The sequence below is a fragment of the Salvelinus sp. IW2-2015 genome, linkage group LG17 (assembly GCF_002910315.2).
Source record: "Salvelinus sp. IW2-2015 linkage group LG17, ASM291031v2, whole genome shotgun sequence".
Lineage (NCBI taxonomy): Eukaryota > Metazoa > Chordata > Actinopteri > Salmoniformes > Salmonidae > Salvelinus > Salvelinus sp. IW2-2015.
The window spans coordinates 20,450,266-20,465,147 of record NC_036857.1 but is presented as its reverse complement, the minus strand read 5'-3'; the positions used below and the strand labels follow the sequence as shown (position 1 = coordinate 20,465,147).

The 14,882-nt window shown below is 41.5% G+C and overlaps 1 protein-coding gene across 2 annotated transcripts in view; it reads left to right on the top strand.

Annotated features, from left to right (window-relative positions):
* Positions 1-1,379: 1,379 nt before the first annotated feature.
* LOC111976225 (microphthalmia-associated transcription factor-like) overlaps positions 1,380-14,882 on the top strand; it is a 40,299-nt gene continuing 26,796 nt past the window's right edge. For both annotated transcript variants that reach the window (XM_024004972.2, XM_024004971.2), the window contains exon 1: positions 1,380-1,596. In XM_024004972.2, coding sequence (XP_023860740.1) covers positions 1,490-1,596 — 107 coding nt within the window. In that variant the 5' untranslated portion in view covers positions 1,380-1,489. The remainder of the gene's footprint in view (positions 1,597-14,882) is intronic.

Here is a 14,882-nt window from a genome sequence, read left to right as displayed (position 1 = left end):
CCCTTTTTCAATAAGAATCTAGGCAAGACTATAGGAAACTTTAGGAAAAATCAACAAAGTAGTTTACTGACTTAGACCATTGCGTCAATAGAGCTTGCATCAATTTAGGGTGGTTACACTGAAATTGTTGGAGCATGACACATCCTTGAACTGAATGTGTTTATATAGTGTAGTAGTCTGCCACAGATACAGTGACAGTATCCAGGCTGCATAGGAAATTGTCATAGAAAGCACCTATAAGGTACTGCAAAGGTAGGTCAAGGAGGACAGCATTCCCACAAAGACCTGAGCATGTGCACGAGACAGTGAGCAGAACATAATTCATTAGAGATTACATGATTTTATAGAAATAGAATAGAAAGGAATAGAAAATAACAGTGTAGAATATATTTATTATAATGATACATAAGCAGAGGCTTATTAGAGAAGGTTCAATGTTGACAGGTGTGCCTTGCTTCCTTTCCTAGAAACATTTGTTTTTATCTTTATTTGCATGGTGAAATGTAGGTCTTTTCGCCAGGTGAGCAGGATGACACAAATGCAAATATTGAACTTGCAATTCTTGCATGGTGTCGCCTGCAGGCTCAATGAGGATGTTGATTTTCCTTGCTTTACACTGCCTCCCAGTGGAGAAGAAATTACTTTAAAAGGGACAGGGGCAGATTGGAAGTCACAAATAGGAGAGACCCCTGTGATTATGTTCACAGCTATTGCTAGTTTGCGGTAGGGTGATAGCTCAGAGGATAAGAAAAAATATCTACCGAATAAATATCCTACCTACATTTGTAGATAGAACAGATTTTCTCAATGTTATTCTGCTACGACCATCAAAAAACAGGAGATTAAACATTTAATTAAATTCAAACATTATCAATATTGGATACGTGCTTTTAACATGGCTATGTAGTATCTTACATTTAGGAATAGTCCACTCATCTGATGGTTTTCAGTGTGATTTGTACATGGCAGTTGTGTTGCACGATAGGCTTTATATTGTGTTGTAACACTGTAGCCTAGCTGCCTATTGTAYTGAGAAATGTAGGCTTTGTGTGACAATTATGGAAATCTTGTTTAGGATATTATTTTATGAACGGATATTGATATTTGTAAATGTAAACAATGCATATAGAAAGCTATATGGCCTGCTCCGGCATTTGACCTATTCAGCAGAATTGAGGGTAAAATGTGATAAAAGACCATCAGATGTTGGACCAATGAAAAAGCTGCTGACATTGACAGATCAAAACACAAACTTGCGGGCTACGGTATCATGGTGCTTGTAGTTCTCTATCCCATACACTCCTATTTCTACGGCCACTATTCCCTTCTCTACAGAACTACATGTTTTTTTGCGCTGTTTGCYCGCTGGCTCTTGGAGCAATACGGGTTTGCGATTTCAGTGGCTTGTACTGCGAGTGTTTTAAAGAGGTGGCCATACCATCGTTCGTTTCTTTATAATTTGTTATTGTCAAGAGTTGACAGCCGTAATATGCAAGCGGAATCGGGTATAGTTCCTGACTTCGAGGTTGGAGAAGAGTTTCAAGAGGAACCAAAAACGTATTACGAATTGAAGAGTCAGCCCTTGAAAAAAAACAGGTCAGTGCTTTGGCTGTGTGCACAGTTATTTCCTCCGGTAAAGAGGAATTTGTTTTCCCAGCGTTGTTTTCAAAAGTTTTAAATAGGCTATCATTGAAATATGTTTTGGGGGTTATTATAATAATTACATTATTTCCAATTGACGCGCTTTCAAGGATGTCATCCTATATGCAGTCGGTCCTATCCTGTTGAGTACATTCTAGGAGGGATTTGTTTGCCTCCCATTCCTTATGGCTCTTTTATTGCACAGTTAGTTATGCAACACTTGGGTGTTGTCTTGTCAACATGCAACTTCAAATATTAGCCTGTGAAGAATAGCCTCCTATACAGTTTGTTCATGGATTTTGAACAGTCCGACTAGGGATTAGACTATGATGTCTTCTTCATACTGGTGTTGATCTTGGTGATACCATTCCCATCGTTATTTACAACATAAATATTAGGCTACTATATGTATAGTCTAAATGCATTTTCTTTTGGAAGAAATATATTTAATGCATTGCAAATGTAGTTACAATGTCAAGGTAGAATGGCATCTTAAATGGTGTTGTACAGTCTTTCACACATGTTAAAATATGTGTCACATTACACTGGTGCATCACTCATCAGTTTGTGCATCAGTTGTAGGCATATTAGGAGAGAATAATGAARGTGATAAATATCAATAGAGACCTAGTAAGAACTTCTTATAGATTCTAAAAGATCCTAAAATATTGTAGCCATGTTACTTCCCAATAAAGCTTATTTAACTACATYAAGGAAAATGTATAGATACTTTCCTAAGCAGTTGACAAATAACTTATTAGAGCGCTATTTGTATCCATATTGWGTCCTGTGTCCCCAGCGCTGAACAAAGAACAGGGAGCTGAGTCAGGTCTGTTCTCTGGACATGACCTTATACCCCTCTGCTGCCTGGGGTCCAGGCCTCAGCTCAATTGTTGTCACTTTGGTTATGTCTCTCTTTGTAAGATCAGACTGAACAAATAACCGGGACTTTTCTATTCTCAAGACTTATACATTTAACTTAAGTCTTTATACCATAATCTTGCCTTCTGTGTAATGGCATAGTGTATGGGAATGCCTTACATTCAGCAGTGGTCTAAAACGCCTGTCAATGCATGCCTATTGCCAGGAAGTTGTTTAAAGCAATATTGTCTCTTTGCGTCTGGTAATTCTGTATCATTTCCTTATTGTCCTTAGTGGTGGAGACATGTGACCTTTCTGCTAAACAGAGGTTCCCCAGATAGAAGGMTGGTGTGTGTCTGAAACACTGTCTGAACATGACAGTGCTCTTCTGTGTCTAGAGTTCTTATAGCATTCTTGTGGTCGACCCAATCTATTTTTTGCATTCTGGATCTTGGCATTTTGTCAGCAATTTGTTGGATATTTTTCCAGTTTTATTGTTGTGGAGTTTTCTTTTTCCAAAACTTCTGTGGAGAGAGACTAACCTAATTCATAATTTTAAACTTGTTTCTTCATTAGTAAATTTCATTACATTGTTATAAGCTGAATGGTATTTTTGTGCCCTCATCGCAGCAGTTGCATTCTTAGTATAACTAAAAAGGTCTAGCTTTGAGTTGTGATTTAATGTCAGTTTTTGTGACTTTTGTGTGTCTCCAAAATTATCTGACATGCATGAATTAATTTCATTTTCTGCTTTTCCTGTGAGAATGCCCTACTAAAAGCAGTGCATGGCTTTGCAACAATGACAGAAAGCCAAACATTGAGTATAGTAATTTTGACCATGCTTATCCTCACATACACTTGTGGTTATGACACTAACAGTCCACTGTGGTTCATTTGTTTGACTGATGCGGTATACCCTGACAACTACAGTAAAGCAAGGACAAAGCTTAGGCATAGATTTACTGGCATGATAGGCCTAAAGTTCAGTGTTTCTAAATTTGAAATCATACGGTGATAACATCATGAATTATCTTGCTTTTATTGACAGTTAGTTTGTTTTCTTGCTGTCTCAGAAAGCTTTTGGCACAAGCAGCCGAACGAACCCCATGCAGACTCAGAGCCAGACTGTGTGTGCTTGATATAGACTTGAGACAGACTGTGAAACTTGTCTTCTATGCAGTGTAAATTAGCGATGTAAATTTAGCTATGTATATGACACCTTCAATGCAAAGCGGGCCTGGTGTTGTTTGTTGCTGAGATATTTAGCAGGGCAACCCATGGAGCCAGCTGCACATGTTAGAGATTATAATTAGACTGTCATTTATTCTGCAAGTTTCTTGAAAGAATRTGTTAATGTCTCAGTTTTAATTTGCAGCATAGCTTCTGGTAGGCCCAAAGTCAGGACTGGTCAAAATATGTGCTACACCATTTTTTAGGCCCCATCACTAAATAATGAAATGGACATATGAAAATAAAATTGAGATACATTTTGGAGAGATATTTKATGTCATGACATTATGAATGAAATAGTATGTAACGTCACTGGTGTCCAATCGTCACCTACTATACCTGTCACATTATCTTTCATCTGTCGCAGATGTGGATAAGAGGTGAGGTGTCAATGCAGCATTAAACCTCTGTCAAAGCATYGGACATGTCTGTAAGTCACATTGTCAATGTTTTTCCATTCTGGATCTTCCCGTTTGTGTGATATGATGACTACAGTAATTGAGCAGTTAAGGATGCACCATTCATGCACTCAAACAATACATTCATGACTATACTATATGACGCTTTCAAGGAGCAGAGATGTCCCTAAGAGTTGTCCTCCAATGGTCATGCACTCCATGCACCCAAACTCAAAGGCTCCCTCCAAGCCTCATTTGACCAGAGGTTGCATTAAAAAGAGTTGTCCTTCAATGAACCTTCCATGCAATTGTCTTCTAGGCCACATCTTGGCCTAGAAATTACATAAACAGAAAATACATATAGTGTAAAAGTTCACTCAAGGGCATCAAATGGCAAAAGCAGAGAAATGTACAGAAAGTACATACTGTATTCCATTATGATGTATGTTTTTTCATGAGCATCTAGTATCCATTGCTGGTTTCAATGTGGCATCTATAAGAAGGGATTGTAGCTCAGAGTCTCAGGAAGCTTTCTGTTCAGTGGKGTCCGAACCAGAGATGCCAGATGCTCATACTGTATTGCATTGCTTTTAGGTTCTATGTTTTTACATGAGCATCGGCATCCAGTGCGGGTGTCAATGCAGCCTCTGAAACATGGTGATTAAGGGAAAGTCAAGGTCTCAGGGAGTGCTCTGTTCTGTTCCATATCATGCCAAAGAGGGCAGGCTAGGACAAGGGTGTTCCTCTCCTGATCCAGGATGGGGATCTGATTGCGTCTGAGTGACAGACAGGTGCTGGAGTGGAGTGAGATACTACCCAACCCAATGGTTATGTAATCACTCTGACCGCATCCTTACTCTCACGTTGGCTCTAAACAAATTCACTGGAAAACGACCATGTTCATTTAATTTCTCTATCATTCCAGTTGGATCTGACAGTCAGAGTAAACAGATGTAAGACTGACAAATCATTTTCTTTATCAGTCTGACTCCTCTTCCAGGACAAAGGGATAAACCCATGCCCTTCTGTATCCTTTCATGACAATAGATAATCAAAGGAGTAAAACCACAATGTTCCAGTCTGCATCATCTATATTTGTGACCATCAGGCTCAGGCAGATGTGGTCAGTTATTTTTCCTCAAGAGTGGAGGATGGAGTCATATTTTCAGGCAGCTGTCTGTGTACAGGAACTGCGAGTCATTTTTCACCATTCTCCCATTTCTAAATGAAGACATACTGTACAGTATGGTAGCTAACATATTTTCGAATAGAGAACACTTTGATGCTGTCAGGATAATTTGAAGAGTGTCTGTAATAATAACTTAACGCACATTATAAACTGGSTGGTTTGAGCCCTGAATTCTGATTGGCTGAAAGCCATGGTATATCAGACCGTATACCACGGCTATGACAACACATTTAGTTTTACTGCTCTAATTACATTGGTAACCAGTTTATAATAGTAATAAGGCACCTTGGGGGTGTGTGGTATATGGCTAATATATCACGGCTAACGTCTGTATCCAGGCACTCCGTGTTGTGTCGCACATAAGAACAGCACTTAGCTGTGGTATATTGGCCATATACCACATCCCCTCGGGCCTTATTGCTTATTTATAGCAACCCACCATTCTGTACACAGCAGCAGTAATKTTAAAGTAATACAATGATCATCTGAATGTAGTTGTTGTTTTCTGTTGTCCTTGAGATTGCCGTCCTAGTCATAGCACCCAGAGAGGGGAAGGCGAGCAGGACTGGAGTAGGATAGTAGGCKATACTACTGTAAACAAGTGACAAGACTCATGAAAGGCATGAAACCTAATTACAGAAATAGGACCCGGCAAGTTCAAATGATCCCAACCGGCCCTTCCTGTCCCGTAACTACGACAACAAAGAACCCCATTATCAGTTGTAATATTTGTCAACTTGTTGTTTTGTTCTCCTGACAATTTATACATCAACTTTATTTATCTGTAACTGTAGTACTCTTTTGACTTTTCTTACTTAACCAAAGCACTGTATACAAGTGCATAGACTTTCCTTTGCTGTGAGTGTTCTTCACAGTTATGTCAAGGTCAGTTTTATCAGTGTTGAATCTTTCCTTACTGTAGTCAGTGTTTTTGTGTACAGTACCCTTTAGCCAGTCTGTACATTGGAACTGCAGACCTTGTAATTTATATTGTTTTTGTATAGTAGTGGTATAGTAGTGGTATAATATTTATATTGTATAGTAGTGGTATGGACTCCACAAACAGAGAAATATGTACTGGCTAGAGGCAGCAGGCGGCAGTATTTGGTATTTTATTAGGATCCCCATTAGCTGTTTTGAAAGCAGCAGCTACTCTTCCTGGGGTCCACACAAAACATGAAGCATTACATAATACAGAACATTAAAAGACAAGAACAGCTCAAGGATAGAGCTACATCAGTGTTCTGAACAGTGAGCAGGCTTGGGGAGTAACGGATTACACCTAACTGTTTACAAAAAAACTGTAATCTGTTACCAGCGAAAAACTGGTAGTCTTTAGGTGCCTTTTGGCAAACTCAAAGCGGGCTGTCATGTGACTTTTACTGAGGAGTGGCTTCCGTCTGGCCACTCTACCATAAAGGCCTGATTGGTGAAATGCTGCAGAGATGGTTGTCCTTCTGGAAGGTTCTCCCATCTCCACAGTGGAATTCTCAAGCTCTGTTAGAGTGATCATCGGGTTCTTGGTCACCTCCCTGACCAAGGCCCTTCTCCCCCGATTGCTCAGTTTGGCCGGGCGGGAAGCTCTAGGAAGAGTCTTGGTGGTTCCAAACTTCTTCCACTTAAGAATGATGGAGGCCACTGTGTTCTTGGGGACTTTCAATGCTGCAGACATTTTTCGGTACCCTTCCCCAGATCTGTGCCTCGACACAATCCTGTCTCAGAGCTCTTCGGACAATTCCTTCGACCTCATGGCTTTGTTTTTGCTCTGACATGCACTGTCAACTGRGGGACCTTATATAGGCAATTTCGAGTCTCATAGCAAAGGGTCTGAATACTTATGTAAATAAGGTATTTCTGTTTTTTATTTTGTATACATTTGCAAAAAGTTTTCGCTTTGTCATTATGGGGTATTGGGTGTAGATTGCTGAGGATTTTTTATTTATTTAATCCATTTTAGAATAAGACTAACGTAACAAAATGTGGAAAAAGTCAAGGGTTCTGAATACTTTCCGAAGGTACTGTACTGTCAAAAACAAGTTTAATTTAAGAAGACCGACCTAATTGTAATCCGTTCTGATTTTTAAAAATTGTTTAAGTCCTAATGCTTAATGGACACAAACTCGCACACTTTAGATTTCAACAGCTGCAAATGATTGAGATTTAAAAGTGTCACCCATAGAGATCCTATTCAATTAATTAAGTATTCTAATTCCCAATTCTATGGTGTCACCAACAAAAATTGAAACAAAAGGCCTATAGCAAATGCATCATGTGGCATTCATTTTTCACATCAGGCAAATAGCACTTTTCGGCAGGTAGTGCTCAAAGCGATGCCATTCCAGGAGATCAMATTTTTTTTAACCATGTTTTGAAGCAATGAGCTCAGCCAGTCCTCCATGACAAAAACATAAACAACAGAGTAGGCCTGAGCCATGTATTTAGAAATATAAATACACTACCGTTCAAAAGTATGGGGTRACTTAGAAATGTCCTTGTTTTTGAAAGAAAAGTACATTTCTGTCCATTAAAATAACATCAAATTGATCATAAATACATTGTAGACATTGTTAATGTTGTAAATGACTATTGTAGCTGGAAACTGCAGTTTTGTTTTATGGAATATCTACATAGGCGTACAGAGGCCCATTATCAGCAACCATCACTCATGTGTTTCAATCGCACGTTGTGTTAGCTAATCCAAGTTTATAATTTTAAAAGGCTAAGTGATCATTAGAAAACCATTTTGCAATTATGTTAGCACAGCTGAAAACTGTTGTTCTGGTTTAAAGAAGCAATAAAACTGGCCTTCTTTAGACTAGTTGAGTATCTGGAGCATCAGTATTTGTGGGTTTGATTACAGGCTCAAAATTGCCAGAAACTCGTCAGTCTATTCTTGTTCTGAGAAATGAAGGCTATTCCATGCGAGAAATTGCCAAGAAACTGAAGATCTCGTACAACTCTGTGTACTACTCCCTTCACAGATCAGCGCAAACTGGCTCTAACCAGAATAGAAAGAGGAGTGGGAGGCCCCAGTGCACAACTGAGCAAGAGGACAAGTACATTAGTGTCTAGTTTGAGAAACAGGGGCCTCCCACTCCTCTTTCTATTCTGGTTAGAGCCAGTTTGCGCTGATCTGTGAAGGGAGTAGTACACAGAGTTGTACGAGATCTTCAGTTTCTTGGCAATTTCTCGCATGGAATAGCCTTCATTTCTCAGAACAAGAATAGACTGACGAGTTTGAGAAACAGTTTGAGAAACAGACACCTCACAAGTCCTCAACTGGCAGCTTCATTAAATAGTACCAATAAACACCACTCTCAATGTCAACATTGAAGAGGCTACTCTTTTGCCCATCTGAATCTTTTCTTTTTATTGGCCAGTCTGAGATGTGGCTTTTTCTTTGCAACTCTGCCTAGAAGGCCAGCATCCTGGAGTCACCTCTTCACTGTTGATGTTGAGACTGGTGTTTTGGGGGGTACTATTTAATGAAGCTGCCAGTTGAGGACTTGTGAGGCGTCTGTTCAGGGTCCTGTTGGTTCAGGGTCCTGTTGGTTAGACTTGGTGCACTGGTACCGCTTGCCGTGCGGTAGCAGAGAGAACAGTCTATGGCTTGGGTGGCTGGAGTCTGACAACTTTGGGTCTTCTTCTGACACGGCCTGATATATTCCATTTATGGCCTGCGACGTAAACTCTAACATTGATTTATCTTGCAGTAGATGTCATTCAATTGGTAATATTAATTTTTGTCTTCTTCTAATGCCTCTTAAGGGGAAAGTAATCTAAACGTAACTGAAAGTCATCACATTACTGAGTTTGAGTAATCCAAAAGTGATGTTACTGATTACAGTTTTCGACAGGTAACTAACGGATTAGATTTAGAAGGTAACCTACCCAACCCTGGCAGTGGGGGTTGGGTAGGGGGAGGTTCTGAGCAGAACAGTGTGCAGTAGTGCAGCCAAGCATGTCATTAGTGCTGCTCTACCTTCACCTCCAGCAGGGAGACTGTGTAGTACACCTGATCCCAACCAGGAACCAAGGCACCTGCATACTGCAGGCAATGGGCTCTGTGTGTCTCAGAAGATGATTCCACACACACTTACACATAGACACATTTTAACACTTCACAAATGCTGCTGCTACTCTGTTTATTATATATCCTGATTACCTAGTCACTTTTACCCCTACACTAACCACCGGTGAGTAGCTGCACCTCCATGCTGTTAACCAATCAATTTAGCCATTATTTAGATAACCAATCAATTTAGCCATTACTGTATGGCAGACTGGGAAGTCGTGTGTGGTGTGTGGTGTGTTGTGTGTGTGAGGAAGAGTGAGAAGGTATATGCGTGTACAGAGTGAAACGTTTTGGACAGATCGGTTGGAAGCTTTTGCATTGGAATTCAAGAAACGTATGTGCAATTTAGGAAAAAGTAGCACTGCACCAAATACCTTATTTTCAGACTCCTAATTATCCTTACACCTCTGAAGACTCTAGCCACTTCCATGCCAGACGGAAGAACTTTCTATTATCTCTGCCGACAGTTGGATAAGGGAAACCATGGGGTGCTAACGACACTCAGTGGAGACTAGAGATCCTGACTGCCAAACCCCCAGTAAAAAAGTAATGAAAAAACAAACAGAATTGCACGCTCTAACAGCGCAATACACATTGATAAAAAACAAAACAATGTGAAGACTTTAATAAAAATGAATAAGTCATAAAGGGTAGTAAAAATAAGAGGGTAATGTTCTTTGTGTGTGTCTGTATTTAACGGTGGGTGAGTGGGTGTCGGTGCCAAAAGGTTTGAGGAGAGTTTGTGAAAACTCTCTGGTCAAAAAAAATACAATTGTATTTGTCACATGCTTTGTAGACAACAGGTGTAGACTAACAGTGAAATGCTTTCTTACAGGTCCTTTTCCAACAATGCAGAGTTAAAGATAAAACATGTTTTTTTTTTAATTGAGACACAAGGAGTAAATACACAGTGAATAACAATAACGGGTAAAAATAACATTCCTATATACAGGGAGTACCAATACCGAGTCGATGTGCGGGGGTATGAAGTAATTGAGGTACCTTTGGCCATGTAGTGTATATGTACATAGCTATGTGGACACCTGTTAGTCGAACATCTAATTTCCAAAATCATAGGCATTAATATGGAGTTGGTCCCCCCTTTGCTGCCATAACAGCCACCACTCTTCTGGGAAGGCTTTCCACTAGATGTTGGAACATTGCTGCGGGGACTTGCTTCCATTCAGCCACAAGAGCATTCGAGAGGTCGGGCACTGATGTTGGGCGATTAGGCCTGACTCGCAGTCGGCGTTACAATTCATCCCAAAGATGTTCGATGGGGTTGAGGTCAGGGCTCTGTGCAGACCAGTCAAGTTCTTCCACACCGATCTCAACAAATCATTTCTGTATGGACCTCGCTTTGTGCATGCTGAAACAGGAAAGGGCCTTCCCTAAAATGTGGCCACAACATTGGAAGCATAAAATTGTTTAGAATGTCATTGTATGCTGTAGCGTTAAGATTTCACTTCACTGGAACTAAGGGGCCTAGCCCGAACCATGAAAAACAGCCCCAGACCATTATTCCGCCTCCACAAAATGTTTCAGTTGGCACTATGCATTTGGGCAGGTAGTGTTATCCTGGAATCCACCAAACCCAGATTTGTCCGTCGGACTGCCAGATGGTGAAGCGTGATTCATCACTCCAGAGAACACCTTTATAGGGCTCCAGAGTCCAATGGCGGCGAGCTTTACACCCCTCCAGCCGATGCTTGGCATTCCGCATGGTGATCTTAGGCTTGTGTGTGGCTGCTCGGCTATGGAAACCCATTTCATGAAGCTCCCGACGAACATTTCTTGTGCTGACGTTGCTTCCAGAGGCAGTTTGGAACTCGGTAGTGAGTGTTGCAACCGAGAACAGACAGTTTTTACACGCTTCAGCACTCGGTGGTTCCGTTCTGTGAACTTGTGTGGCCTACCACTTTGCCGCTGAGCCGTTGTTTCTCCTAGACGTTTCCACTTCACAAGAACAGCACTTACAGTTGACTGGGGTAGCTTTAGCAGGGCAACAATTTGACTAACTGAGTTGTTGGAAAGGTGGCATCCTATGCCACGTTGTAAGTCACTGAGTTCATCAGTAAGACGAGCTGCCAATGTTTATTTATGGAGGTTGCATGGCTGTGTGCTTGATTTTTATACACCTGTCAGCAACGGGTGTGGCTGAAATAGCCGAATCCACTAATTTGAATACTTTTGGCCATATAGTGTAGGTGTAAAGTAACTAGGCAACAAGATAGATAATAGACAGCAGCAGCAGTGTATATGGTGAGTGAAAGCGTGTGTGAGTGGCTTCAGTATGCATGTGTGCGCGTGTTGTGTGTGCGTGTGTATGTGTGTGTGTTGGGGTGTCAGTGTAAGTGTGGGTAGAGTCCAGGTGTGTGCATAGAGTCAGTGGAAGAGAGTTAGTGCAAAAAAGGGTCAATTCAGGTCATCTGGGTAGCCATTTGATAAGCTATTTAGCAGTCTTGTTCAGTAATCTTATGGCTGTTCAGGGTCCTGTTGGTTCTAGACTTGGTGCACTGGTACCGCTTGCCGTGCGGTAGCAGAGAGAACAGTCTATGACTTGGGTAGCTGGAGTCTGACAACTTTTTGGGCCTTCCTCTGACACTGCCTGATATAGAGGTCCTGGATGGCAGGGAGCTCGGCCCCAGCGATGTATTCACCACTGTCTGTAGCACCTTGTGGTTGGGTGCTTTGCAGTTGCCGTACCAAGCGGTGATGAAGCCAGTCAAGATGCTCTAAATTGTGCTGCTGTAGGCCTGCATCCCACTGCTGGCTTGCCTCTAAAGCTAAGCAGTGTAGGTCCTGATCCGTCCCTGGATGGGAGACCAGATGCTGCTGAAAGTGGTGTTGGAGGGCCAGTAGGAGGCACTCTTTCCTCTGGTCTAAAAAAAGATTCAGGGCAGTGTGCCAGGGCAAATGTGCCAGGGCAGTGATTGGGGACATTTCCCTGTGTAGGATGCTGTCTTTCAGATGGAACATTAAACGGGTGTCCTGACACTCTATGGTCACTAAAGATCACAGGTCACTTATCGTTAGAGTAGGGGTGTTAACCCCGGTGTCCTGGCTAAATTCCCAATCTGTCCCTCATACCATCATGGCCACCTAATCATCCCCAGCTTCCAATTGTTTCATTCATCCCCCCTCCTCACTCCTGTAATTATTTCCCAGGTTGTTGCTGTAAATGAGAATGTTTTCTCAGTCAACTTATCTGGTAAAATACATTTTAAAAGAACTTTGAAGATCTGAGGGCCCATGCCAAATCTTTTCAGCCTCCTGAGGTAGAAGAGGTGTTGTCGTGCCCTCTTCACAAATGTGTGGACCATGTTAATTCCTTAGTGATTTCGACACAAGGAACTTTGCAGGTGATTGTCTGTGGTCTATTGCACATTCAGATGTTCTGGGTAGGTCTGCAGTGGAGTTGGACGGTTGCTCTGGTTTTTGTTCTGACGGAGCATTTTCTCCCCATAAGCACGCTGGCATGACCTTCCAGAGCCGACTAATCAAGACTAGTCAAGCTCTGTTTGGAGCTCATATCTGTTATTATACAGATATGCAAATACAACGTTTGAAAGATATTCATTCAGCCACGATTTGAAGGACAATTAGAAGTTGACTAGAGAAATACTTTTGTATATGAAAACCAAACGTGTTTCGGCTAATAGCATTGTTTATTATGTTGGCAGACAGAATAGAAAGCACATTGATATGCTAACATGTGTTGTTTATTGTGTCGTCATTATCACTCTTGGTTTTTTAACAGGTGTTAGTATTGTTATAGAGCTGTTATTGTGCCATTGTCCATTGTGAGGTTTGATTGACTGCTCTCCCACTGACTAGACCAAGCCATTCTATATCCAGCACGTCATTAAGGTGTGTGAGGGTGGGCTGCAGCCTCCTCTCCTAGCCATTGAACCACCTCTAGTCCAGGAGCTTTCTCTCTCTCTCTCTCCTAAAAACCTCTCAGCCAGTGGGTGTGGCCATGCAAGACTGTGCAGCCATTGTGTTTCCTGATACACATACACAGAGAGGAGGTGTGTGCACACAATAGTGGAAAGTTAAACCAGACAAAGGGTCTTTTTATGGGTTTCAGTATTCTGCTTAGAAACAACTGGGCGAAAAGCCATCTGGCAGTCGGTTAATGTGTTAGTGAGGGCAGAACCTACACACACAGTGGTCACTGGTTGTAATCTTGAGCCTGCCTCAATACAACTATGTAAGATGATACGATTCCTGGTTATAAAACTTTTTGGGATGCATTTTATAAGTACAAGAGTTGAGAATCAAGTTTTACTGACCTTTGTGCCTTCTTAATGCTTGTGAGGGGATTTCCAACATTCACGTAATAATGGGGCATAGCAGCGCCACAGATCATTATCATTTAAATATAATGTGCGGATGAAAAGGATCCACCACTGGAAACATTTTGGTCTTGTTTAAGTCAGTCATGAGGTCTCCCGGTCACAGTTTTTCAAGGAGATGATTCGCTTGCCCCAGACATGCCATAATCAGTTTGTAAAAATGGGGAAAAGACACAGACTGCATTTCCTCCATGTCCGAGACCTCAGATGTAGATACTGTATTAACCTCTCTCAGTGTAGTTACAGTGTAGAAAATGGCTTTTTGTAGCAAGCTTCTTCAGGTCTATAAACCTTTTTGGGCCTAACATTATTGCATTTCTTGGTGTGTGTGATCCAATTCAAACTTAAAATAAAATGTGTATTTGTAATACACTTCAGTTGTCAGAAAATTGGTCAGATATAAAAACACCTATGAATGTATCTTTCAGTTTACGAGGGGTTGACATGTTAGCTTATACAAAATAAAGAGGAATGATTTTATGTCTAGAGCGCAGTGCGGAGGGATGGCTTTGACCAAGGCTGCGTTTGACTTGACTGAATTAGTCCGATTACTGCACAGCTGGATTGGCAAGACTTTTTGCTGAGGTTTTCATCAAAAGGATCACTCACTCTGGGAAGGCTCCATCCCGGGCAACTTCTGCTCCAGCACACCCTCTCTATTTTAGGCCTGCAGCAGGATTCTGTCTGGAAAACAGCAAGTGTCTAAATTTGAAGACACATTGAGAACTGAAACTGTGTGTGAAGAAAAGTTCCCCTTTCTGTGATAGTCATTGTTTTAATCCAAGTATAGGATTTTGGCTACATTTAGACACTATTCAGACTAGGATTTAGGCTTCAGCCTACACATACAGTATGTGTCATTTGTTATGCTCCAGGGACATGTCTGTCAGTCACTTGTTTAGTGGGGAGGGAGGGTGGCTGTGAATGAAGGAGGGCTATGATCAGTGATGTAGAAGGGTGAGATCATCAGTTAACACATTGACAAGAAGAGGAGGAAAAGACACCTGCAGCTCAGCAGATGTTCCATCCATTATCACTACCTTGCTCCTATCCCCCACCACCCCAGCCCCATACCCAGCCCCACCACCACACCCAGCCCCATATCCAGTCCCAGCCCCACCACCACCCCA